This window comes from Hemiscyllium ocellatum, chromosome 21 (assembly GCF_020745735.1).
Source record: "Hemiscyllium ocellatum isolate sHemOce1 chromosome 21, sHemOce1.pat.X.cur, whole genome shotgun sequence".
Classification (NCBI taxonomy): domain Eukaryota; kingdom Metazoa; phylum Chordata; class Chondrichthyes; order Orectolobiformes; family Hemiscylliidae; genus Hemiscyllium; species Hemiscyllium ocellatum.
The window spans coordinates 37,035,460-37,062,942 of record NC_083421.1 but is presented as its reverse complement, the minus strand read 5'-3'; the positions used below and the strand labels follow the sequence as shown (position 1 = coordinate 37,062,942).

The 27,483-nt window shown below is 39.7% G+C and overlaps 1 protein-coding gene across 9 annotated transcripts in view; it reads left to right on the top strand.

Moving 5' to 3' along the window:
* LOC132825820 (histone-lysine N-methyltransferase EHMT1-like) overlaps positions 1 to 27,483 on the top strand; it is a 190,521-nt gene that overhangs the window by 98,302 nt on the left and 64,736 nt on the right. For all 9 annotated transcript variants that reach the window (XM_060841338.1, XM_060841331.1, XM_060841330.1 and 6 more), the window contains exons 2-7: positions 198 to 282; positions 2,450 to 3,057; positions 19,545 to 19,695; positions 20,120 to 20,247; positions 22,504 to 22,719; positions 25,480 to 25,566. In XM_060841338.1, the coding sequence (XP_060697321.1) occupies positions 198 to 282; positions 2,450 to 3,057; positions 19,545 to 19,695; positions 20,120 to 20,247; positions 22,504 to 22,719; positions 25,480 to 25,566 (1,275 nt within the window). The remainder of the gene's footprint in view (positions 1 to 197; positions 283 to 2,449; positions 3,058 to 19,544; positions 19,696 to 20,119; positions 20,248 to 22,503; positions 22,720 to 25,479; positions 25,567 to 27,483) is intronic.

Sequence of the window (27,483 nt, the reverse complement as noted above, 5' to 3'; positions counted from 1 at the left end):
GGAATTGAACTCATTTGATGGAAATTCATTTAATGGTTTTCATTGGTCACTGAATCTCCAAATGTGCATGAATTATAAAGAAAGAAGAACTGAAGTCAACAAAAATAAACTACCTATTCAACCTATTTAAAAACAAAGTATATTTACATGCAGGTATAATAAATCTGTAAATGATAGTAATTCTCTTTGGATTTCAGTCTCCAGATATGACTGGGGCAGATACTGCTATAGAAGATCGGAAGCGGGAAATGGTAAAGGAACTATCCACAACTGAAGACAAAGGTAAATAAAGACACCAGCTCAAAAGCTAAATACCATTAATATTTTTTGAATATGTTGTCTAAACAAAGCACTAAGACTTGTAGTTGTTGGAGCGTTTGGAAGTAATTCCTGTGAATCTAAACAAAAAATGGATTTTCATTTCCAATTATGGTAGTCAATTGATGTAGATCATATATGACTATGGAAGTCGTGTAAGGTAGAAGAGTTTGTCTTAGTTGATTTAGAAGTGCCATTTAACATACAATTACAGCAATTGTATTTGGTAAAAGATACTAGTTAGGCTTTCAGTAGAAGGACAAATTCATAATTTGAAATGCGCAAACTTTCTAAGGAGTGTTAGCTCATTGAAGTTAACTTGTGAAATGCATGCTTAAGAAATGCATGTTAGAATTCATGACTGGAATTTTGGACAGTTAACATAAAATCAAACAGTTCAGAGTTCAGAAATGACTTTGATGTGGGGATAGAAAGTAGTGCAGGTATTTCTGACGTGTGCTTTGTCAACTTGAATTGGATATATTGCGATTGATGAATAGTGGACACCACTTGGATAGTGCAAACTTTCTACTGCACACGCAATTTTCTACAGCACGAGGTTGCATGGGAACGCAACCATTGCATTATCCCAGAAATACCTGTGTCACCAAATTTACATATGACACTAAAATAGTTGGGAATGTAAGTTGCAATGAAGAAATAATAAATTTACAAATGGATATTGGAAAGTTAGGTGAATGGGCCAGAACTTGGCAAATGAAGTTTAACGTGGATATCCATTTTCGTCAGAGGTATAGAAAGGCAACTTAATATCTAAATGGAGGAAAAACTTCAGTACTTCAGCGCAGACGGCTCTGCGCGTCCTTTAGCATGAATTACAAAAACTAGCATGCAGGTACAGAAAGTAATCATGCAAGTGGAATTTTGGCACTTATTGATAAATGAATAGAGTATAAGAGTAGGGAAGTGTTGCTGCAACTCTCAGGTATTAGTGAGATCGCATTTGGATTATTGCATACAATTTTTGTCCCCTTACTTGAGGTGGGATGTAGTTGTATTGGAGGTAGTTCAGAGGAGGTTCACTAGATTGATCCAACAGATGAGAGATTTGTTTTAACAGGATTAAGCAGTTTAGGCCTATACTCTCTGAACTTTAGAAGAGTGAGAGGGAATCTAATTGAGGTATATAAGATGATAAAGGGGAAATTCGCTACCTTGGAGGATACTAGAACATTGAGTAAATTTAAGGAGGAGCCAGGCAGATTTTTAATTAGTAATGGATTGAAGTGTTATGGAGAGCAGGCACAAAAGTGGAGTTGAGGCCAGGCTAAGATCAAATGTCAGTGCAAACTCAAGTGGCTGAATGGTCCACTTCTTCTCCTCGTTCTTATATTCTAAAGAGGTTATTGACCTGTCTTGTCCATACCAGTGCTTTACAAAAGCAACCCTTTGCTTGACCATTCCCTTGACAGCTCGACAGTTTGCTTGCTAGTTTCAAGACATTTATCATCTTTTTGCACATTTGTTTCTACTTTTAACGGTCTCAAAGGACACTTAGCCACATGTATCGAGCATCTTATGTCTTAGGGTGTTTTTTGACCTATCCAAAAAGTGTACCCTGTTTCTTGAAAGAACTCATGGCAGCTTTAGACTGTCTCCAGAAAGATATGAAGCACGCAAATTGTGTTCCGGACACCCACTAATAAAAATTAACATGCAGTTGGGTCCATGAATCATGGATGTGCAATTATAATCCAGCCCTGTTGTCCTCCCCTGGTGATAATGACGTGTTTCAGGGACAGATCTTCCTGAATTCCAACTCTTGGATCATTTTGATTAATTTAGGCCTTAGGTTATTTCTAGCCAGTTTTGGCGCCTTTACTGTTTCTGCAGAGGTAAAATTTCACAATTTTCTGCAAATGAAGGAGTCTGAAAATGAGTATTTCCACTGAAAACTTACCTTCTTGTGAGGTCAGAATTTAAAATGTTTAAAATTATTTTCTAAAACAGTTGATTTGTTACAGTTATTTTATTTTGAGATTTTAAAAAAGTCTTGCTGCATATATTAAGAATTTCACTTTTTCGCTATTGATTGTAATTATTTCTTTAGTTTATCCACATAATGTTTTTATGGAGAGAAATAATGCAACATCTGTGATCTACACTACAGGAAGTGACCTTACAGCTGCTAATTTGAGTGCCACAGAGAAGCCGCTGGAAGCTTGTGAGATGTTTGCAGATGGTGAAACCAATGGTTCTTGTGAAAAGACTGAGGAAGCATCTTCAACAAAGATTCATCAAACATCAATTAGAAACACTCAGGACACTGTGAAAACAGCATCATGGGATTTAAGTGAACTAAAGCAGATAAATGAAAATGGAATATTGGGAGAAGACAATAAGACTGTTAAAACAAGCAATCATATGAATTCAGATGATTTGACACTAACGCCTTTGACAGGAAGTAATGGATTTGTTTTAAATAGTAAACCTTTACTTCAGGTACAGACTGGGAGTCCTCCTCTAATCGGACATGCTGCCAAAACACTTCCTTCATCTCCTAGCAAGGGTGGAGGAGTTAACAAGGTAAAAAACTTTAATGCAGTTGAAGTTCTGCAAAATCAAGCCATGAAACCGCTTACTATGGCATCAGCCAAATCAGGAGAAGAAAACCCAGAAGAAAATACATCTCAGGCTAAAAAACTGTCACAAGGCCTTAATGCTGAGGTCAAGATTCACAGAGCCAGGAAGACTCTGCCTAAACTCAATTCAAATCAGGTGAGAATTTGGCCTTCAAAAAAAAACTACTGGTACTGGCTACAAACATTTTTTGGCCAATTAACTCAACTTTGGAATTAACCACTTTTGACCAGATGCCTCAATAAGGATTAGAACATTGAGAATTGTGAAGTATTTACTTTTGTAGAAACATTATTACAGAGACAGCTTCAATTATGCATAGCATTGACGAGTAGTTAAAGCCCTTTCGGCTCTAAGAATAAAGTTGTTTTCTTTCTGTCCAGACTGTTTTGATTGGTCAACTTAAGGGGTTTGCTTGTAAGTGGGTTTGTATGTTGGGAAGTTTCAGGAGCAGGTGCTGTGTTTGTGGCTGCCAGTGGTTAGTTGTAGCAGCGGGGTTATTTGGAGGAGGGCAAAAACTCCAGAGAGTAATTGAATTAATGAATTATGCTGTTTGTCTGAAAATCCTATTTGGTTCACTAATATTCTTTAGGCAAGGAAATTTGTCTGACCTACATGAAACTTTTAGAGCCTGGGACATGGAGCAGGTACTAGTCATGATTGCGGATGGACATAGTGTGGTGGCATGTGAAATAAATATGGTATCAGTTGAGTTTTATTCTGTGTGCATGACAGAGTTTTATGATTCACATATCAGTGTTTTCAGAGTCATGTTTTTTGAAACCAGCATGAGATGGATGGTTCTTAGAGTGCTAAAGGAATTTATTTGCATTGGGAAAGTTTAAGTGGACAGAATAAATATTTGAAGATCATTTGCTCGCTTTCAGTTAGAAGGATCAGCATTGATTTTGTTTTTTGACTTGGGGGAAATGCCCATAGTTCATAGAATTCCTGGTTGAAGTTACATGTAAGAATTAAATTTTCCTGGAGCAAAGAGTTAATTCAGAAAAAATTAGCAATAGGTTACCTCAATGTAAGGATTTAGTTTGAAAGTCCTAGGCTAGGGTTGTTTGGTTATAAGCCTGAAGATGCCATTTGACTAAAAAGTCTAAACTCACTTCTTCCTTGAGGATTCATGCTCTGCCAAACTCTCAGGACTGGGAGTTGAAAGCGACAGCTAAGTCAAACTTATTGATGTGACAGGGAAGGTAATCCTGTCTGGTCTGGATGATGCTGATGAGGTAGATGTAATATTTTAGTTGTGTTTCAGAATCTTTCAAAATGTGGTGTATGGCAATAGCTTGGTTCATTTGAATTGTCTTCATTTCTTTTGTGTAGTAAACTCCTATTTTATTTTTAACACCACATCTGCAGCGGTGTAAGCTTGTGATTCAGGGAAAGACCATCTTATCAAACTAAAAAAAACTCTATTTAGCCATATTTCAGCCTGAGATGTGACCTGTCCAATAATAACTTCAGCTGAGATCATAACACCACGTGCTTTACAATGGTCCTTCAGGGAAAGGAGCACTGCTGGCATGTAGTTCAGATGTCATGCATCATTGTTGATGCTTATGTCCTTCTGAGTCCCTAACTTATTAGAAAACATCTGTAAAATTGAGAAGAGCAATAAATGCATCCTTTCCTGTGATCGCTGAGATTTTTTAAAAAGAAGACTAGTCCAAAATGGAGAATTGGAGAAATCGATATTTGTGAATATTAAAATGTGCTAATGTTGTGGTTCTTGATATTCTTTTCTCTTTGTATCATGATTATGCACTTTCCTTGAGGGATTTGCCTTTTGGATGACCTACAATTCAAATGATAATTGACTCATATCTATTACTAAATTGTAAATCGTGGTGTGTTTTAACATCGCTCAGTTAACACTAAATTTGATCTTGTCCCGACTCACTCTATATGTATATGTACATGTGAGGAATAGGAGTGAATCAGCTTTCTGTTATGTCTGGGTAATGTAGTCATTTGTAGTCCAAGAAAGATCTTTGCAGATTCTGTCTTCTTGAATTCCAAGTATTTGTAATGTGTGGGGCTGGGATTAATTTTAGGTCAGAACTAATGGAGAGCTTGTGAACAAAACACAAATGCTGCTGATGGGAGAAATTTACAAGCATAAACTTAAAAAAAAAGCTGTGAGTACTCAGCAGCTCTGACTGCATTTGTGGAAAAGAAACAAGCCTATTCCTCACTGAAGCACTTTGCAGGTGCTTCTTCTCTTGTATGTGGTTTTAAAAACCATTTTCTCCTGTTCAGTTGTGTTCCTTCCAATCTGTAATGCCATGATCAGTGTTTTAAAGGTCTGAAGCTACATACACTAGCAAAATACTAGGCTGGAAGACGTGTAAATCAGTAGTATCATATAGCGAAGGAGAACCTGGGATATTGCTTGATGCTGCACCAGGAGCTAAATGGGCCATGTATTGTAACTCGTTTAGTTATAAGGAAAGGTGCCAGCAAAAGAAAAGAAATGTTACATGTTTCATCAGAGGAGGAAATTGTTGGAATATTGTGAGTGAGGAGAAATTGTACCACCTCATATTTTTTCATGGCAGAAGATAATCTGTCTGATGCAAAGGTTTACAAGGTGGAAGATGAGGTTCGAGGATATCTAAGAAAACATCAGAGAAATAGGAAATGGGATAGATTCAATGATGTTCCTGAAAGTCTCAATGGAAGGAAGTACTCAGTTAAGAATAATTTTTGCTACATTCTTTGTGTCTTTGTAATTTCTGTTTTTACAATTGCCCAATTTCCGCAACACCAGAGGAAAGATTACTATCATCTGCTTAATCTTTTAAGATTCAGTCTGACATTAAGCGTTTTAAAAAAGTCTCGAAGATTGGGAGATAGTAAAAGAAACATTTGTTGAGATTTAGGACAATTTCTTGTTGGAAAAGCAGAATTGAAAAATCACAGACCTGCGATTTTAACTCTTTCTCTCTTCACACATGCTATGAGACCAGTTGACTATTTCAGCAATTTTTGTTATAATTCTCAATTTCTTGTGTTTTGACATTTTTAAGCATTGAATATCTTTTTCCAGTGCAAATTCTGAAACTTGTCATTTTCTTATTCAAAGTTAGGAATCAAAGGCTTATTTTCCAACTTTGTGGTCTTTCTAGAATTACTCCAAGGATGAGATACTTGTGTTGTGCAGATAAATTTGAGATGCTGGACCTACTAGAGAAGTTTGAGATTTGTTACAGGTGTTCAATATCATTTAGAATCCAGACAAAAGTACATAAAGAGGAACTGAGGGACTTTATGACAAAGTGGTAGCATCCCCGTCTCTGGGCTAAAAGGCACTGGGAGGGGGTATTGTAATGCTAATGTCATTGACCAGCAATCCAAAAGCACCCTTTCCTGAACTGAGGATGTGGGTTTGAATCCCATTGGGGCAGATGGTGAAACATGAATTCAGTTTTTAAAAAAATCTGGAATAAAAAGCTTGTCTAATGATGTTCCTGTAACCACTGTTAATTGTCTTTAAATACAAACCCGTTTGGTTCACTAATGTCCTTCAGGGAAGGAAATTTGCCATCCTTATCCGGTTTGGATATATGTGATTCCAGACCTAGTTAGACAGCAATGTGTTTGATCCTTCGGGTAATTTACATATGCGCAAGAAAGGCTGGTCTAGCCAGTAATGCCCACATTCCATTAACAAATTAAAAAAAGTGAATTATTAATGATTGAGATGAAATCATCAAAGATTTGCTGAAATTTAACCCCCAGATGTTTAATCAATAACTAATGTTTTTTTTAAAAAATGTTCTATCATTGTCTTGTGCACGTACAAGAGGGAAAATATTTGTGCTGGTCAAATCATCTTACTGTTACAGTTTGGACATCCTATGTTAACACAAGGTATGAATGAGATCAGCTAGTGACATCACTGGAATCTCAATGGGAATTCAATCCAAGCAATTCAAGCCCTTTATGCAAATTCCTCTTGAGTTTTTCATTTCATCAGTCTGGACATGATTTAAACACAGGATATAAGGGACAGAAATAGGCCATTTTCTGCTGATCTATGAAGAAATTAGGATTTTGTGTATTCTGAATTCTCTTATCTGCTCTGATCCATTCCCTATTGCTAGATCCAGTTGTGAATCTTGCCTTGTTTGGATTTTTACATATCAGGTTGGTTGATTATTGATGAAAGATTATTGGGAATATTCAGGAATGTAGAGTTTTAAGTTAAAAATAAGATCAACCATGATCTTGCTGAATGGCAAAGAAGACTGAAAAGGCTGAATGGCGGCTGTTTGTTTCTTGTTCCTAGGTTAGAAAGAAATTTATACCCATTGTGAGAACTCCAGTCTGTTATCCCTTTCACCCACTTCTGTCTGGTGTCCATTTACTGTAGAGGTAGTTGAAATCCCAATGATTATTATTCTGTTTTTAAACTCTATATTCCAATTTGTTTGCATATTTCTTTCCCCATCTCCATTCCACTTAATGACTTACATCTATTAGTATGATTCGGACTTTATTATCTTGTATTTCTCATCCATATGGTAATAATTCTGTCATTCCTATAGCTACGCCCCTATTCTTCAGTGCCATTATTTTATTCTCTGAGTACAGCAACTCCATTCACCTTTCTCCTATCTTTATGATGTAATATACCTTGCAGTGTCTAATTCCCTGCTTGATTTTTCTGTTGCTTTGTCTCAGTAATTCCTATCATAAGGTTCCTCTGAACATACCCTCTGCTGTATTAAGGACACTGTTGTGCAGATATTTTAATTAATTTTTAAAAGGATTTTTTTTCATTTGTGTTTAATCACCTGATGTTACTATACCACAACTGTATTTATTCCATTGCCATCAATGTTCACCTCACTTTATTGTTACGCTCTCATTTCCAATTTCATTGATATCTAGATTACTAATGTTTCTTAAAGATCCCTCCCTGTATCTTACTAGTTTGAAGCCTTTGCCACCTTCCACTTTACCCTTTCCACTCTGACATGGGTCCCATCTATTGTTTATTTTATCTGTACAGCTTCTTCTTGTTTGTGAATTGATGCCAGTAGGCATCATGTGAATGAATCCCTTGTTGTACATCAGTCCCTTAACTATATTTTTAATTTCCAGATTTGCTTCAATTCCAATTTGCATGTAATAATGGTAATATTTTATTTATTTATTTATAGGTGAATTCTTTGTACATCAGCAGAGCCATCTCCCAAATCCTACCTTTTGACATTTGTTCCAGTATGTACCCGGGCTGAATTTATCTCTTTTCCTTCCAAGTTCTTTTCTAGATCCTGCGAGAGAACCCTTGCACTGACACTGGATTCTTAATTTCTGGCTGCGAAAGGGGTTACCTATCACACAAACTATAGAGTCTCTCCATTGTCTCCTTGATCTGGAAATCCCAGACGGCCATCTACTCCACAATGCTTTTCTGTGTTTTTTTAACTTGTTCTCCCTACAGTCGTTCTCTTTGTTGTCACAGAGCCAGTGTCAGACAGACAACCACCTTGACCTCTAAATCCTTGCTGCCTAGCTTTCTGGCAGTCACACCCGTTCACTTTGTCTCAAAATGTTTTTTCTGGTGACTTTCCCTTCCCCTCTCTTCTGTCCCTGATTTTCTCCAACTGCATTCCATCCAGTTTAATGACCGAGCTAGAGATTCAAGATTGAGACATCTTATGCTTGGGACAATTTCACATTCCACAAACTCCATGTTGTGTATTCAAGACAGAGCTGAAAATGTGTTGCTGGTCAAAGCACAGCAGGCCAGGCAGCATCTCAGGAATAGGGAATTCGACGTTTCGAGCATAAGCCCTTCATCAGGAATGAGAGAGAGTAGCCAAGCAGGCCAAGATAAAAGGTAGGGAGGAGGGACTTGGGGGAGGGGCGATGGAGGTGGGATAGGTGGAAGGAGGTCAAGGTGAGGGTGATAGGCCGGAGTGGGGTGGGGGCGGAGAGGTCAGGAAGGAGATTGCAGGTTAGGAGGGCGGTGCTGAGTTGAGGGAACTGACTGAGACAAGGTGGGGGGAGGGGAAATGAGGAAACTGGAGAAATCTGAATTCATACCTTGTGGTTGGAGGGTTCCCAGGCGGAAGATGAGGCGCTCCTCCTCCAGCCGTCGTGTTGTTATGTTCTGCCGGTGGAGGAGTCCAAGGACCTGCATGTCCTCGGTGGAGTGGGAGGGAGAGTTAAAGTGTTGAGCCACGGGGTGGTTGGGTTGGTTGGTCCGGGCGGCCCAGAGGTGTTCTCTGAAGCGTTCCGCAAGTAAGCGGCCTGTCTCCCCAATATAGAGGAGGCCACATCGGGTGCAGCGGATGCAATAGATGACGTGTGTGGAGGTACAGGTGAACTTGTGGCGGATATGGAAGGATCCCTTGGGGCCTTGGAGGGAAGTGAGTGTGGAGGTGTGGGCGCAAGTTTTTACATTTCCTGCGGTAGCAGGGGAAAGTGCCGGGGGTGGAGGTTGGGTTGGTGGGGGGTGTGGATCTGACGAGGGAGTCACGAAGGGAGTGGTCCTTGCGGAAAGCTGATAGGGGAGGGGAGGAAAATATATCCTTGGTGGTGGGGTCCGTTTGGAGGTGGCGGAAATGACGGCGGATGATACGTTGTATGTGGAGTTTGGTGGGGTGGTAGGTGAGAACCAGTGGGGTTCTGTCTTGGTGGCGATTGGAGGAGCGGGGCTCAAGGGCGGAGGAGCGGGAAGTGGAGGAGATGCGGTGGAGGGCATCGTCGATCACGTCTGGGGGGAATCTGCTGTCCTTGAAGAAGGAGGCCATCTGGGCTGTGCGGTGTTGGAACTGGTCCTCCTGGGAGCAGATGCGGCAGAGACGAAGGAATTGGGAATATGGGATGGAGTTTTTGCAGGGGGCAGGGTGGGAGGAGGTGTAGTCCAGGTACCTGTGGGAGTCAGTCGGTTTATAGTAGATGTCTGTGTTGAGTCGGTCGCCCGAGATAGAGATGGAAAGGTCTAGGAAGGGGAGGGAGGAGTCTGAGACAGTCCAGGTGAATTTAAGGTCGGGATGGAAGGTGTTAGTAAAGTTGATGAACTGTTCAACTTCCTCGTGGGAGCACGAGGCAGCGCCGATACAGTCATCGATGTAGCGGAGGAAAAGGTGGGGGGTGGTGCCAGTGTAGTTGCGGAAGATGGACTGTTCCACGTATCCTACGAAGAGGCAGGCATAGCTGGGGCCCATGCGGGTGCCCATGGCAACTCCTTTAGTTTGGAGGAAGTGGGAGGATTGAAAAGAGAAGTTATTCAGGGTGAGGACCAGTTCAGTCAGTCGAAGGAGGGTGTCAGTGGAAGGGTACTGGTTGGTGTGGCGGGAAAGGAAGAAGCGGAGGGCTTTGAGTCCTTCGTGATGGGGGATGGAGGTGTACAGGGACTGGATGTCCATAGTGAAAATAAGGTGTTGGGGACCGGGGAAGCGAAAATCCTGGAGGAGGTGGAGGGCGTGGGTGGTGTCCCTAACGTAGGTGGGGAGTTCTTGGACTAAAGGGGACAGGACCGTGTCGAGGTATTGGGAGATGAGTTCGGTGGGGCAGGAGCAGGCTGAGACAATGGGTCGGCCGGGGCAGGCAGGTTTGTGGATTTTGGGCAGGAGGTAGAAACGGGTGGTGCGGGGTTGTGGGACTATGAGGTTGGAGGCGGTGGATGGGAGATCCCCTGAGGTGATGAGGTCCTGGATGGTTTGGGAGATGATGGTTTGGTGGTGGAAGGTGGGGTCGTGGTCAAGGGGGCGATAAGAGGAGGCGTCCGCGAGCTGGCGTTTGGCCTCAGCGGTATAAAGGTCAGTGCGCCAAACTACCACCGCGCCTCCCTTGTCTGCGGGTTTGATGGTGAGGTTGGGATTGGAGCGGAGGGAGTGGAGGGCTGCACGTTCTGAGGGTGAGAGGTTGGAGTGGGTGAGAGGGGTGGACAGGTTGAGTCAGTTAATGTCACGGCGGCAGTTGGCTATAAAGAGATCGAGGGCGGGTAAGAGGCCAGCACGGGGTGTCCAGGTGGATGGGGTGTGTTGGAGGCGGGAGAAGGGGTCGTCAGAGGGTGGGCGGGAGTCTTGGTTGTGAAAGTAGGCACGGAGGCGAAGGCGGCGGAAGAATTGTTCAATATCTCGGTGCGTGTTGAACTCATTAATCCGAGGGCGTAGGGGAATGAAGGTGAGGCCCCTGCTGAGGACTGATCTTTCATCCTCAGAGAGGGGGAGATCTGGAGGGATGGTGAAAATCCGGCAAGGCTGGGAGCTAGGACCTGGTGTGGGACCTTGGTCATAGATGAGCTTTAGTTTATTAACAATTTAGTTAATTTTTTATTCAATGATTCATTAGTTAGATCAAGTAGTTTAATAAGTGAAATTAATACACTGTTAAGATTCTCTCAGTTTTAAACTGCATCCTTAATTTAGAGAAGAACCCTTAAAACTCAGCACTGAATTACCTACCTTGTTGCCTAATTAATAATTCCTGAGTTCAGCTTTGAGGAGTTGTTGTCTTCTATTACCTTACTCCAACTACATCTGGTTTGTCAAATACAGTGGTAGCATTCAGTTACTCGCCGTGCTGAATTCTCTCACTCTCCAAATTCCCAAGTTAAGTATTCTTTTGAAGAAGTATTTAACCAAACTGTATTATATGCATTAACAAAAGCCACCATTATCTTACTAGCAATCTGAATTAGGGCTTGCAGTCCTGAAAAATCAGTCCCTGTTAGCCAATTAGTGAACTGTGCATCTGCATATGTAAGGCAGGTTATTCAACTAAACCTGCAAGAATCTGCAAGTTAAGGTTCAAGTTGAGTCATAATTGCACCATGTGACTCAATTTTAGAAAATGATCAACCTTTAAATTTCTGTTACTCACCAAATTCCCTATATACTCTAGCAACAGCCATATCAGCGAACACATTGTAGGTCTATTATCCCTCTCTCAGTTGTTTTAACTCATGTGCTCATAAATAATAGCTTAATGATATTGCAAAGGATGTTATTGATTGTTCCCAGATTTATATTCCTGCCATTTAAATGATGAAGAATTGAAATCTTGAAGACCACTCAACTTCTCTCTCACGTTGCATTTTAGCATATTATGAAAAATGGTTTGGAAAGCAATCTCTTTATGTTTTTCCTGCAAACTTTTTAATGTTTCTAGGAAAGTGCCTGAACAATAGAAGTAGAAATGTACAAAATTTAATAGTTTTAAAACTGAATCTGTGGACAAAGCAGCCCACTTGATTGACTTTCCTCCAGAAGACGCAGATTTGCTTGAATGCAACCTATTTAACCCACCATGTACAAGATGCTTGCAACAACTCATCAAAGCTTAGATAACACTTTTCAAACCCACAATCTCCACCACTCTCAAAGGCAAAGGCAGCAGATACATGGGAATACTGTCAAATTCAAGTTTCACTTAAAGGCACAAATAGAGAGATATTAGCATTCTTACATTACATAGACTGCACTGGTTCCAGAAGACAACTCATCACCTTCTCCACAGCAATTAAGGATGGGCAATAAATGCCAGCAACATCCACATACCATAAATGGATTAAAATAAACCAACAATGATCAGACTGTCAGTGTTTGGACAGATGCAATAATGGGATTAAAAGTTAATTCTCAGTTATCAAAACAAATAGATCTCTGACCGGCAGCACATTTTGTCAGATAATCATTAGACCCAAATTACTTCAGTAGAGTGATATGCTCCTCGTGTCGAATGTGGGAGTTTAGGGAGAGTTTGTGTTACTGAGGATTATATCTGCAATAAATGCCATTGGTTGCGAATCCTATCAGATCGAATGGATTGGTTGGAGAGACCGATAGAGGCAATGTGGAATTTACAAAGCAAGTGGGATGTGATGGATGGCAGTTATAGAAAGGGGCAAAAAGTTGCAGATACAATCACACAGATTGATTAACTCCAGGAAAGATGAGAAGTGTGCAGATAGTGCAGGAGTCTTTTGTGGCTATCCCAATTTCAAACAAGTATGCTGTTTTGGAAAATGTAGGGGTGATGGATTTTTCAGGGGAATGTAGCAAGAACAGCCAACTTTCTGGTATTGAGACTGGCTCTAATACAATGAGGAGTGCGTTGGGCTCCAAGAGATCGATTGTGTTAGGGGACCCTCTAGTCCGAGGCACAGACAGACGTTTCAGTGGCCAGCAACAAAAAATCAGAATGGTATGTTGCCTCCCTGGTGCCAGGATGAAGGGTGTCTCAGAGAAGGTGCAGAATGTTCTCAAGGTGGGGGGAGAAGGGGGAAGAGGGAAGAGCCCAGCAGGAGGTCATTGTACACATTGGGACCAATGACATAGGACAGGAAAAGGATGAGATTCTGAAGGAGAAAATAGAGAGTTAGGCAGGACGGCATACTTTAACTACTAGACCTGTGCCTTACCACACACTTTACATTCAACAATCAGATCTACGAACAAATCAACGGAACACCCATGGGATCACCAATCTCGGGACTCATAGCAGAGGCAGTTATGCAAAGGTTAGAACATACAGCCCTACCACAAATCCAACCCAAACTCTGGATCAGATACGTCGATGGCACCTTTGTAATCATCAAAAACACAGAAATAGAAAAAACGCACCGAATCATCAATGCCACACTCACAGGAATACGATTCACGAGAGAAGAGGAAAAGGATAGCCAACCCCCATTCCTAGACGTGTTAGTAGAGAGAACACCCAATGGAGAATTCACCACAAGAGTACACAGGAAACCAACACACACAGACCAAGTCCTAAACTATGAAAGTAACCACCCCAACACACACAAACGAAGCTGCATCAGGACACTATTCAAAAGAGCCACAACACACTGCAGTACACCAGAACTGCGAAAAGAGGAAGAGGAACACCTATACAAGGTATTCGCCAAAAACGGATACCCACGCAACTTTATCACCAGATGCCTAAGAGATAGACCACGGAACGAGGACATGCCACAACCAAAAGGACTAGCCACACTACCATACGTCAGGAGCGTTTCAGAACTGACAGCCAGACTACTGCGACCCTTAGGACTCATAACAGCACACAAGCCAACTTCCACACTCAGACAACAACTCACTAGAACAAAGGACCCAATAGCCAGCACGAGCCAAACCAACGTAGTTTACAAAATACCATGCAAGGACTGCACAAAACACTATATAGGACAAACAGGAAGACAGCTAACAATCCGCATCCATGAACATCAGCTAGCCACAAAACGACACGACCAGCTATCCCTAGTAGCCATACACTCAGACAACCAGGAACATGAATTTGACTGGGAAAACACTACCATCATAGGACAAGCCAGACAGAGAACAGCCAGAGAATTCCTAGAGGCATGGCATTCATCCACAAACTCCATTAACAGACACATAGACCTGGACCCCATATACAAACCACTACAGCTGAAACTGACACCCGGAAACGGCAAGAACATCCATCAACAGACACATCGACCTGGACCCCACATACAAATCACTACAGCTGAAACTGACACCCGGAAGCGGCAAGAACAAACCACTATAAATATCGGAAGAAACATCAAAGCAGCGCTTCACAGGAGGCTCCAATAGCACTGATGATGTTCCCTACCCAGGGAACGAAACGTTTGCAGCAAAAACTTCCAGCTCGGCGAACAGAACCACAACAGTTAGGCAGGAATTTAAAAAGGAGGTTCTGGAGACTGGTAATATCTGGATTACTCCCAGTGTTGCAAGCTAGTGAGAGTAAGAATAGGAGGATAGAGTAGATGAATGCATGGTTGAGGAGCTGGTGTATGGGAGAAGGATTCACATTTTTGGATCATTAGAATCTCTTCTGGGGTAGTAGTGACCTGTACAAGAAGGACAGATTGCACCTAAATTGGAAGGGGACTAATATACAGGCAGGGGAGATTTGCTAGAACTGCTCAGGAGGATTTAGTTATTAAGGTGGGGGAGGGTGGGTGGGAGCCAGGGAGATAGTGAGAAAAGAGATCAATCTGAGACTGGTACAGTTGATAAAAGAAGTGAGTCAAACAGGGCAGACACTGACAAAGCAGAAAACAAGGTAGGACTGATGAATTAATCTGCATTTATTTCAATGCAAGAGGCCTAACAGGGAAGGCAGATGAATTCAGGGCATGGTTAGGAACATGGGACTGGGATATCATAGCAATTACAGAAACATGGCTCAGGATGGACAGGACTGGCAGCTAATGTTCCAGGATACATATGCTACAGGAAGGACAGAAAGAGAAGAAACAGAAGAGGCCTTTTTTGATAAGGCAAGAACTGATTGGGGGCAGATGATTGCCGGTAAAGGGATGGCTGAGAAATGGGAAGCCTTCAGAAATGAGATACCAGAGGTCCAGAGAAAGTATATTCCTGTTAGGGGGAAGGGAAAGGCTGATAGCTATAGAGAATGCTGGATGATGAAAGAAATAGAGGGTCTGATTAAGAAAAAGAAGGAAGCATATGTCGGGTATAGACCAGATAGATCGAGTAGAGTATACAAGGAGTAGAAGTATACTTAATAGGGAAATCAGGAGGACAAAAGGGGGCATGAGATATCTTTGGCAAATAGAGTTAAGGAGAATTTAAAGAGCTTTTACGAATGCATTAAGGACAAAAGGATAATCGGAGAGAATAGGGTCCTGTATAGAGAGAATAGATTCCCGATGAAGGACATATGTCTGAAACATTAATTCTCCTGCTCCTCAGATGCTGCCTGACCTGATGTGCTTTTCCAACACAACACTCTTGACTCTGATCTCCAGCATCTGCAGTCCTCACTTTCTCCTAGGGAATAGGGCCCTTCAAAGATCAGCAAAGCGGCCTTTGTGTGGAGCTGCAGGAGATGGGGGAGATACTTAATGAGTATTTTGCATCAGTGCTTACTGTGGAAAAGGGCACTGAAGAGATAGAATGTAGGGAAATAGATGGTGCTATCTTGAAAAATGTCCGTATTACAGAGGGAGATGTGTTGGGTGTCTTGAAATGCATAAAAGTGGATAAATCTCCAGGACTTGATCAGGTGTACCCTAGATCTCTGTGGGAAGTGAAGGAAGTGCTAGCTGGGCTTCTTGCTGAGATATTTGTATCATCAATAGTCACAAGTGAGGTGCTGCAAGACTGGAGGTTGGCTAATATGGTGCCGCTGTTTAAGAAGATTGGTAAGGACAAACAGGGATTTATAGACCAGTGAACCTGCTGGTGGGCAAGTTCTTGGAGGGAAACCTGGGGGACAGGATGTACATGTATTTGGAAAGGCAAGGACTGATTCAGGATAGTCAACATAGTTTTGTGTATGGGTAATCATGTCTCGCAAACTTGATTGAGTTTTTTGAAGAAGTGACAAAGAGGATTGATGAGGGCAGAGCGGTAGACGTGATCTATATGTACTTCTGTAAGGTATTCGACAAGGTTCCCCATGGGAGACTGGTTAGCAAGGTTAGATCGCATGGAATACAGGGAGAACTAGCCATTTGGATACAGAACTGGCTCAAAGGTATAAGACAGAGGGTGGTGGTGGAGGGTTGTTTTTCAGACTGGAGGCCTGTGACCAGTGGAGTGCCACAAGGATCGGTGCTGGGTCCACTACTTTTCGTCATTAATATAAACAATTTGGATGTGAGCGTAGCCAGTACAGTTAGTAAGTTTGCAGATGACACCAAAGTTGGAGGTGTAGTGGAAGTGAAAAAGGTTACCTCCGATTACAACAGGATCTGGACCAGATGGGCCAATGGGCTGAGAAGTGGCAGATGGAGTTTAATTCAGATAAATGTGAGGTGCTGCATTTTGGGAAAGCAAATCTTAGCAGGACTTATACACTTAATGGTAAGGTCCTAGGGAGTGTTGCTGAACAAAGAGACTTTGGAGTACAGGTTCATAGCTCCTTGAAAGTGGAGTCGCAGGTATATCGGATAATGAACGAGGCATTTGGTATGCTTTCCTTTATTGGGTAGAGTATTGAGTACAGGAGTTGGGAGGTCATGTTGCAACTGTACAGGACATTGGTTCACCTACTGTTGGAATATTCTGTGCAATTCTGATCTCCTTCCTATCAGAAGGATGTTGTGAAACTTGAAATGGTTCAGAAAAGATTTACAAGGATCTTACCAGGGTTGAAGGATTTGAGCTACAGGGAGAGGTTGAATAGGCTGGGGCTGTTTTTCCTGGAGCATCGGAGGCTGAGGGGTGACCTTTATAGAGGTTTACAAAATCATGAGGGGCATGGATAGGATAAATAGACAGTCTTTTCCCTGAGGTGGGGGGAGTCCAGAATAAAAGGGCATAGGTTCAGGCTGAGGGGGGAAAGACATAAAAGAGACTTGAAGGTCAGCGTTTTCGTACAGAGGGTGGTACGTGTATGGAATGGACTGCCAGAGAAAGTGGTGAAGGCTAGTACAATTGCACCATTTAAGAGGCATTTGGATCGGTATATGATTAGGAAGGATTTGGAGGGATATGGGTCGCGTGCTGGCAGGTGGGGCTAGATTGGTTTGGGATATCTGGTCGGCATGGATGATTTGGACGGAAGGATCTGTTTCTGTGCTGTACAAATCTATGACTCTGCCATTGACGAAATGAGAGGAAAGAGGGAGCAAGGTTTACCTGTCAGGCTTTTTTTTGGAGGGCTGAGCACTGCATTTATAGTTTTGCATTAATGAAAGCAGTCATAGTTATAAAATGATTGGGTTCAATGTAGCATTTGAAAGTAAAAAGCATGTATCAGCTGCGCTGACTTTAAGGAGATGCAATGAAGACATGTCCACATTTAACCGGGAACATCTGCTAATGGGCGAAACAAATGAAGAATGGTGAATGATGTTGAAAGAAACGTTTAATGCAATAAAGAACCAGTTTAAATCCCTGAGAGGGAAAATTCCATTTAGTAGAAAAAACAGCGATGGACAACTGAACTGGGGACAGCATAAGATTAAAAGAAAAGGTGACAGAAGTGCAAAAAGTAGCACAGATCTTGTCAACTGGGAATGATACAAAAACCAGTAAAAAGCCACAAAGAAGGTTGTAAGAGCGGCTGAAAAGGATTGTGAATGAATCTTGTAATAGACATAAAAATCAATGAGAAGAAATATTATATTTACGTATAGGGAAAGTGGGAAGTCAGGAGCAACGTTGTCCCACTAGGACTAAAAATAGGATATTGTCAGTGACTATGGTGAAATGCAGGCATCTTGACTAATTGCCTCACTATTTACAATAGAAAAGGAGGATAGCTTGTTAAAAGTCCCAGGGAATTAATAGTGGAATAGGGCAGGGATTGAATAAACTTATTTGAAGTAAAATATTGAAAATGAGGAATGAAGTAATGACAACTCCTCAGTATCTGACACTTTTGGTTGAGGGTATTGAAAATAGTAGGGAAGTGCATTATAGCATAGATGTACTAAATGTAATCTTTCAGAGTTTCATAGATACAGGAGTCGTCCTTCTGATTTGGAAAATTGCACGTCACTTGCTTTTTTAAGAAGGGAGAAAGAGGAAAACGAAGAATTTAAAGACTGGTTAGCCTAACATCTGTGGTGAGGAAATTATTGAAATCTATAATTGAGGAGAAGGTAATTGAACACCTTTAAATTTTTCAGTTAATTAGGAAGAGCCAGCATGGATACATGGCAGGTAGGTCATGTCTGACAAACCTCTTTGGACTGTTTGTGGGTGTTATTTGTGTGGGCTTCCAGAAAGCATTTGATAAAATCTCTCGTAAGAGACTGTTAACTAAGGTAGGTGCCCTTCAAGTTGAGGGCAAATTACTGACACAGCTGGGAAACAAGTTGAGTGACAAGTTGGTGTCATCCTCCAAATACACGAAGTTAAATTAATGTTCCAATGCCCATTCACCTCTCTTCTTCAACTGATTATCTGATCTCTTAAAAGTTGACAACATTCAAAGTGAATTAGGAATGGACAACAGATACTGGATACCCACATCCCATGAATGATTAATGACATACATTGATACTTAATCTCCCACACTATGAATTCCACAGCGCCTTTGCCATCAGCGAAGAAGTTCCTTATGCAAACTGTGCTAATTTTTAGACAATTGACCTTAAATGTTATAGAGCGCAGAATCAATGAGACTGTTTTATCTCTTTACTCTGTTCCATTCCATCATAATTGTTACCATATTTGTCCAATCACTCTTCTAATGAAAATAGGTACAATATTAAAATCTGTACCAGTGAAATAATATATTACTCAATGTAAAAAAAGAAGCTTGAATAAAATCTCAGTTGTGGTTTTTGACAACTGAGGATTGTTTAATATATATTTGTGATTTTATAATCTGGGTTAAGAGAATTCAGGAAATCGGTTGATTTTGCTACTGGGTTATCCGGCCAGTAGTTTTAAAGAAACTTGTGCTGTATCACAAAGCTTGTGAGAAGTTAATTGTGTTGTGTTCAATTGTACACAGTATAAAGGGACTAATTTCACTAAAGAACCAACTAAGGTCTTATTAATTGACAGTAATTGGCTTTGACTAAATTTATTTCATGTGTATTTAATTTACAATTATGCCTTATCGGGATATTGATATTTGTTATAATTAGTGTTACTTTTAAACTGCAGTGTTAAAAAGCTTTAATTTTGTACTTCTACCTTTCAAAGTCACCAAACAAAGACCCAAAGGAAGAATGTGTAAATAGTCTAGAATGTGGGAAAAAGCCACCATCACCTCCATCACCACAACCAACACCACCCCAGCAACTGATACTACCTCAGAATCAGAACAGTACTGCCACTTGCAAACCACAATCAGGTAATAAGAAAAACTGAACAGGAATGCAATAACTTTTCATTTGATTGTGCACTCAGTGTAATATTGGACATGTATAGACATCGTTGTTATGTGTAAAAGGATGAGTATTTTAAGCACCGTAGTTACTGGATGAAATCTCTTGCTATAAATTTAAAATATCCTGACGACTGCATAGAAGAGAGTGTGCTATGGCAGAAATGTTAATTTTTAAAGTAGTTGGAGATGGAATTTTTGTTGTCGTGTTTACTTTGATTTAAAGGCTGAATAGCGCAGCATGTAACACATATTTAGTAAGTGCATTACAACATATCTCATTTCTGATTGACAAGGCAGCAGATCAATTTGAAAGACAGCCATGACTTAAAGTAAGGAAATTCATGTTTTTCAATATATTAAATGTTCAAAATAATCAAAACTTTGACAGTGGCTAGGAAGAAGAAGAGGAAAATGGGAACCTATAGCCTGGCTCCTAAGAAGAAGACCAAACTGCTAAAACAGCGCACCGTACTTGAAATGTTTCAGAACATGTCACAGTCTGCAGCTGGCATGCAGGTGGGTTGAAAAAGTGCAATTACATGATAAGAGGAATTTTCCTGTCCGTCAGGGAAATGTATTATCACAGCTGATTATAAATTGGTTTTCCCCTCAATTCTTTAATTCAGTTCAAAGAATAGCTACTATTAATTGTGAAGATTTGATGATTTTGTCAAGTGCGTGTTGCAATTTTGTTTATTCAGTCGTGGGTGTGGATTACACTAGCTGGGCTAGCATTTATTGCTCATTCTTGTTACCATTGAGAACATGGGGATGAACTGCCTTCTTGAACTTCCACAGTTCATTTGGTGTAGGTACATCCACAGTGTCATGAGGGATGATATTGAGAGAAACTCTACTGAGATTGTATCCTTTCTAAAACTGAAATTAGATTTTACCTTTTCTGAAGTGCATGCTGTACCCTAGTTAGTTATAGGATTCGTAATGATGAATGGTGATCCAAGACACACCCTTTTTTTTTCAGAACCAATTTTTCTTAAAATTGAGGTGCAAGTTGCTTTAGATGAAAATAGAATGTTCTACTTAAAAACACTCATTCAAATAGTTACATTTTATTATAATAGAGTGAACATAGCTCTAAAAGACTACATTACTTAGTGCAATTTGCAAGCAAAGTATTCATTACCCAGTCATATCAATACAAAAGTTTAGGTCCTGACATTTGTTTGCTTAGTTTATTTTTGGCACCAATGTCTCCATTTTATACATAACACGAAATCAAGAATTGTGAATCTTTGGTGGAAAATTAAACTTTGACATCGTTTGGAAATAATAAAAATTAATACTATGAAAATCAATGCAATTCTTAAAGTGATCACTCATTCAGTATATTTACTCGTCTCAGAGATGCAAGTAAAATTGAGCAAAAATACGACCTTTGTCTACCTTGCTGTTAGAATTTCTTCTCTTTTGCTTCCTGCAACACTTGGACAAAGAAGGATACCACTAGTATGGCTCTCCACAGATCTTTATCTCATTAGTTTTTGCATGTTATTATGTTGGCACAATGGTGTAAATAGAGGAGAAATAGCTCAGCAAGTTTGGGGATTGAAACCATGCCATTGCATTCTTCTGTAATCTAAACAGTTTAGCTAACTGGTCATACATTTAATTTCTTACCATTGCAAAATTAAAGAAATCATTTTCCCTGCATCACTAATATTTTACTTCCTCTTATCCCATTTGCTCTAATGCCATAGCATAGAACAGTCCTCAAGATAGTTGAATCACACTTTACTTTTCTCAATCTACCCATTGTGTGTGGTCTCATCCCAGGCAAATAATGACTGAATTCCACAAATGTTGTTTAAAATAAAAATTTAGTGTTCTGCAGTGGATGACCTTTGAAAGTTTCTCTGAGATCATGAGAATGACATAGATGAAGAGGAGAATTCTCTTTGAAAATGTGTATTGGCCCAGTTGCAAATAATAACAAAGGCCTTTTATTTGATGACTAACTATGATCTAACAGCTATTTTGGTTTAATTCTAATTAGTCATTTAGTTGGAATGACCTGTGGCAGTTTTGCTCTGGGTTGGTATAAAATTGTTAATTGCAGGGCTTTTGTGGCCCAATACTGTATCTTTACCTCTTGGGCAAAAGTCTTGGGTTCATGATCTTCCTGCTCCAGAGGTGTGTCGTAACGAGTATGAATAGATTGACTTAAAATACTTAAAATTACTAACTGAGCAAGTTTGAATCTCTTCAATGACTGATATGGGATATTTGATATACCAGATATGGCTATGTTGTTACAAGATTCTACAGTGAAGAAAATAATAATATGGTATGGGCAACATTTTAGATAAATTATAAAAACCATCTATCTAACAAATATAGCTCTGTGTTAAAAGCAGCCTAAGGTATTTTATGTAAGTGGCAAACACAGCCTTTGCAACTAATGCAACATGAAGGAGATGTGCGACAGAAAAAGAATGTTGATTATGTTTGAAAGTGTCTGTCGGCTACACTGTGAAGCAATAGATTTTAAGTCCCTTGCATGAAAGTCATTCAAAGCCATCTTTGAAATTCCATGGAATTTATACATATTAAAAAAAATTGACTAATTTCAAAAGGAAAGGGCCAAGACTACTTCTGTTCTACCTTGAAACCTATTAGAAGTGAGAATGCATAGTGAATTAGGTAAGGCTAAGCTCGAGTTTTAAATGACCAAAAGTTTGAAATACACAAGTATTTTAACTGCACCATATATTTAAATGTTGCCATGATTTCTACCTCTTTCCCCTCTTATAGGAACAGAAAGATTCCTCTAATGGTGTGACTCAGAACATAAATGGAGAGACTGCTGATCTATCTCAAGACATGGAGTCTGAAGATGATGAAGAGGAAGATGACGATGAAGAAGAAGATGATGACGAAAAATACAGTGGTGTAGACCATCCAGATTCAGAGTTGTCCACAGACTTGGGAGACACTGACAATATTCGTAAAATGGAAATGTCCAAGAAAGTACGTTTTTTGATGCTTTGTCAATTAATTTCCACATTTACAGGAACATTGCATGCGCATTTATCATTACCATTTGGTGCATAAAATCCTTACACCACTTTCTTGAAATATTAAATTTATGCTCCCTTGTCCTAGAAACATCAACTAACGGGAACAGCTTTTTTTGTTTATCTTAGCTAGGCCTGTGTTCATGTTGTATATATGTAATCTCTCCTCAACCTCTGCTCTGAAACAAAAACCCTAAATTTTGCAAACTAACTCTATCGATGACCCTACCATTCTTCGAGTATCATGACAACATCTATTCTAATTTTTGGCCTGACCACAGCTTTATGTTGATGCAGGATAAACTCCTTACTTTTCAGTCAGTACTTATTTTATGTAGCCTCAAATATTGGGATTATGATCTATTGCTAAACAGATTTTGTACTTTTTTTATATTTCAAAACTATACTTTATTCATCGAAGAAACTTTATAGTTAGAGGTAGAGTTTTGTTCTGTGAAATAGCACATGAAGAAATCAAATAAACACTGGAGTTTCATGCTCTCCAACAAACACATCAAAGACATCTCTTATTTGTACAGGCGACTTAAAGGATTTTGGATGGGTATGAGAGTGGGAGGGGTTTGGAGGGATGAGGGCCAGGTGACTAGATTGGGTTGGAATGTCTGGTTGGCATGGACAGGTTGGACCGAATGGTCTGTTTCCATGCTGTACATCTCGATGACTCTATGACTATTTTGTATGCACGCATAAAAATACAAATTAACTATTTGCTGTTAAATTTAGTCGCTGTTTTTATGAGGCATTCTATGGACTCTTGACCTTATCATAATTGTGTAACTAAAAGGAATCAATAACCAGACAGGAAAAATGAGTAGTTATACACTTGAGTTGGCAGAATCAGGAATACTGTATTCACAATTCTAGCCATTAACACCATGCTAGAACTATTAAGAATTATAAATAATTTCATAACTCTCATTGAAGGTAGACAGGAGCCTTTTGAGATTGAATGATCAAATATCACCAATCCATTGCTACCTTCCCTGTATTTGTTCAGTACATTGAATTTATACATTTTGCTTGGCTTGAGAAACATTTTACAGACAATGGCATTTCTGGCTTAGAATGGAATTAAGTTCTATCCACATTTTGACATTTTATCAAGAGTTTGAATTCATGATGAGCCTGTGATACTTAAAATTTCAATACTGTTTCAGTATAGTGCTCATGGTTAGTTTCACCTGCTTTTAAGTCTCCATTTAGTTCCATGTAGTATCACTTTTGCATTGACACAATTAATGTGTGTATACCAATTCCATAATTTTAGAATCACTGAATAAGGTCAGAAACTGCCCCTCCCACACGAAGGCAAAAGATGCAGTGCCAAATTCAGTGTGTACTCTTAGTTTCTGGAATTTTGCATACAATGTTGTCTGCTCCAAAATAGGGGAGAGTGGATTTTCTAAAGTGTTTTGGCAAATTTTTGGGCCTTTGTTTAAAGCCTCACAGGAAATGTTATTATTGGCTCATCTCTCTTCATCTGGTTTTGTTATGTGGCAGACTCTTCTCAACAATCTGGCACTTTCTCTTTTCAGCCATAATAATTTATTTGTTAAATGGCTTAGCTTCCAGTCCCGGTAGATTTTTTTCAAATTTCTTTCCAGTACTGTAGTTTCCTTCTATTATGGATCAATCACTTCTGTAAACTACTTTATCTGAGGGCATTCAACAAAACAATTTAAAACTTTACATTTCTAACCAGATTGTGCAAATGTTAAAATGATCAGTGAATGTGGAGGTGACAGCCTAGTGATGTTATCGTTAGACTATGAATTCTGAGACCCAGGTAATGTTCTGGGGACTCTGGTTTGAATCCAACCATTGTAGATGGTGGAATTTATATTCATTGAGAAAAGATGACAATGAAATCATTGTCCACTGTCAGAAAAATCCATCTGGTTCACAAATATCCTTTAGGGAAGAAAACAGTTGTCCTTATCTGGTCTGGCCATAACTTTTCTCTGGGTAGTTAGGGATAGGTCATAAATATTGGCCTGGAAGAAAGTGAGGACTGCAGATGCTGAAGATAAGAGTTGAAGAGTATGGTGCTGGAAAAGCTGGTCAGGCAGCATCTGAGGAGCAGGAGAGTCGATGTTTCAAGCAATAGCTTTTCATTGAGGAAAGATTATGCTTGAAGAGTCGATTCTCCTGCTCTTCAGATCCTGGCTGATTGGCTGTGCTTTTCCAGCACCACTCTCTTAGATATAAATGTTGGCCTAGCCAGCGATGTCGTATCCTGTGAGTCAATAGCCTTTCACTTTCCATTCCAATGTGAATTTTCAATCTTAGTTGTCCAGATTTCATCAATTACGAGTTGGGGGAAATGTAGGAAAGCCCATTGAAATATAATACTCTTCCTTTGATCTGGTCTTCTCAATATATGTGACCAAGACACTACTCCTGTTAAGTAGAAAATGCTATTTGAAAACAAATGCCTTCTCATTTATAAATGTAACTTTTATCTGCTGGTCAAATTCATGTGATTGTCTGTGTCTCAAAAGTTTTTCCTAGATTTGATTGTCAAGTTTATATAGGCATGTGATGTCAGAGACGACTTAAGAATGTTGTTGTGGTTTTTTTAACTGCTTTGAAGGTTACAATTTGTTTTCGTTGCGATATAACATTTTAAAACCACTGGAAAATTATCAGAGATTACAGTTCACTATAGATTTTTAAATTTTTCATGACACAGGCTAACCAGCAAGAAGAATATGATCCTGAAGAGTATCAAGACTCTGATCTGGAAGATGAGGATGATGATGACTTTGAATCTGATGTGGTGAGTCATTTATCCTGGAGTTGTGATTGCTGTAAATTTCTGCTGTTTCCCCGCCCCCCCTATATTTCAGATCACTTTTCTATGTGAATTTTGTAACATATAACCTGGAAGATGCCTTGACCATAATCAGAGTTTGCTACAAAATCCAGAAATCTTAAAAAAAACTCTGAGCGTTGCGTTTTGACTTTCTGGTTCTTATCACAAACTTGTATGTTATGTTCCTTTACATCAGACAGCAGTGGAATAAACAATTTTACCAGACAGAACTTGGTTCATGGGCTACCAATTAGATTTATTAAATAGTAAATTAATAACTTAACAGAAGTAATGATATATTTGTAGATTTAACTGGTCACTCCCTGATCTCAAACAGTGAGATGTTAAAATTCAAGGTTTTGGAATCCTATTCCCTTAAGAAAATAGAAACAAGAAAGTGTGTGGCCTGGGACAGCTTCGCTTAGTTTATGAAGAGTGCTAAGCCCACATAGTCGGTTTCAAATTTAGGAGAAACTAGTTTCAGATACATTCCTGTTTAGAATAGTGAAACTAACTTTGTGGAGATGTTATGATATATTTTCTTATAAGGAGCATTCTGAAATTGAAATATGAAGAAATTTAATGTAGTTTATTTGTTCACATTTTCTTTATAAAGTAAATCGGTCTATTAACTTGTAATAGGCCTTGTTTAACTTGAATGTTCATCTGCCTTTCCTGAGATATGAGAAATATATTTGACAGCTTGTTGGTAACCACAACTCCTTTAACAAGGGAGATCATTGCCAAGCTTCCATTGGTCATGCGACTGTATGACTGGATTTTGAACAAGAATTCACAATAAGTGTAGTCTTTCAAAAGTATCTAACTCATATGTTATTTGTAACTGTTTTATTTTGTCTGTATTCATTTGCAAGAATTTTTCTGTAACAAATGTAGTTAAATTGAGTTGTCGTCATAGGCATATATATTTGCTTTCTTATTTTTCCGACATTAGTTGGGACCTTGTGGGGTCTTTGTGATATTTTTCTGTTAGAAATGTACTCACCACAGGAAATGACATCACCAACCCAAGGAAACCTAAACACGTAGAAAGAGGGTCACTAACACCAGCACTTCACCGGAGGCTCACTGATTATGTTACCTAATATGGTGACGAAAAGTCTGAAAATGAACCTTCTAGCTCAGCAAGCAAACATACATCCACATACTCAGCAAGTTTATTGAGTGCATTTTTATTGTGTATTTTAGTTTATTTCATCTTTGGTGACCTTTAAAGAAGTCACCAAAATACGCTATCTTTTTTAGATATAATTCTTGAGATCATTATGTTTGAAATTATTTTAGCCTAATATTCAAAATGAAAAGTCAGAAGAATCATAGAGCTGTACAGCATAGAAACATTTGGTCCAAATTGCTCATGTTGACCAGATACCTAAATAAATCATAGTCCCATTTGCCAGCATTTAGCCCAAATCCCTCTATTCATATACCCATCGATGCTTTTTAGATGTTGCAATCGTACTAGCTTCTGGCAGCCCATTCCATACACTCACCAGCCTCTGCATGAAAAAGTTGCTCCTTAGATCCCTTTTAAATTGTTCCTCTCTCAACTTAAACCTTATGGCCTCTAGTTTTGGACTCACCTGCCCCAGGGAAAAGACCTGGTCTATTTACCCTATCCATGTCCGTCATAATTTTGTAAAGGTCAACAAGGTCACCCTTAGCCTCTGACAGTTGACTGAAAATAGCCTCAGTCTATTCAGCTTCTCCCTATAGCTCAAACCCTCTAACCCTGGCAATGTCCTTGAAAATCTTTTCTGGACTCTTTTCAAGTTTCACAACATCCTTCCTATAGGAGGGAGACCAGAGTTGCATGCGGTATTCCAAAAGTGGCCTAACCCATGTCCTGTACAGCTGAAA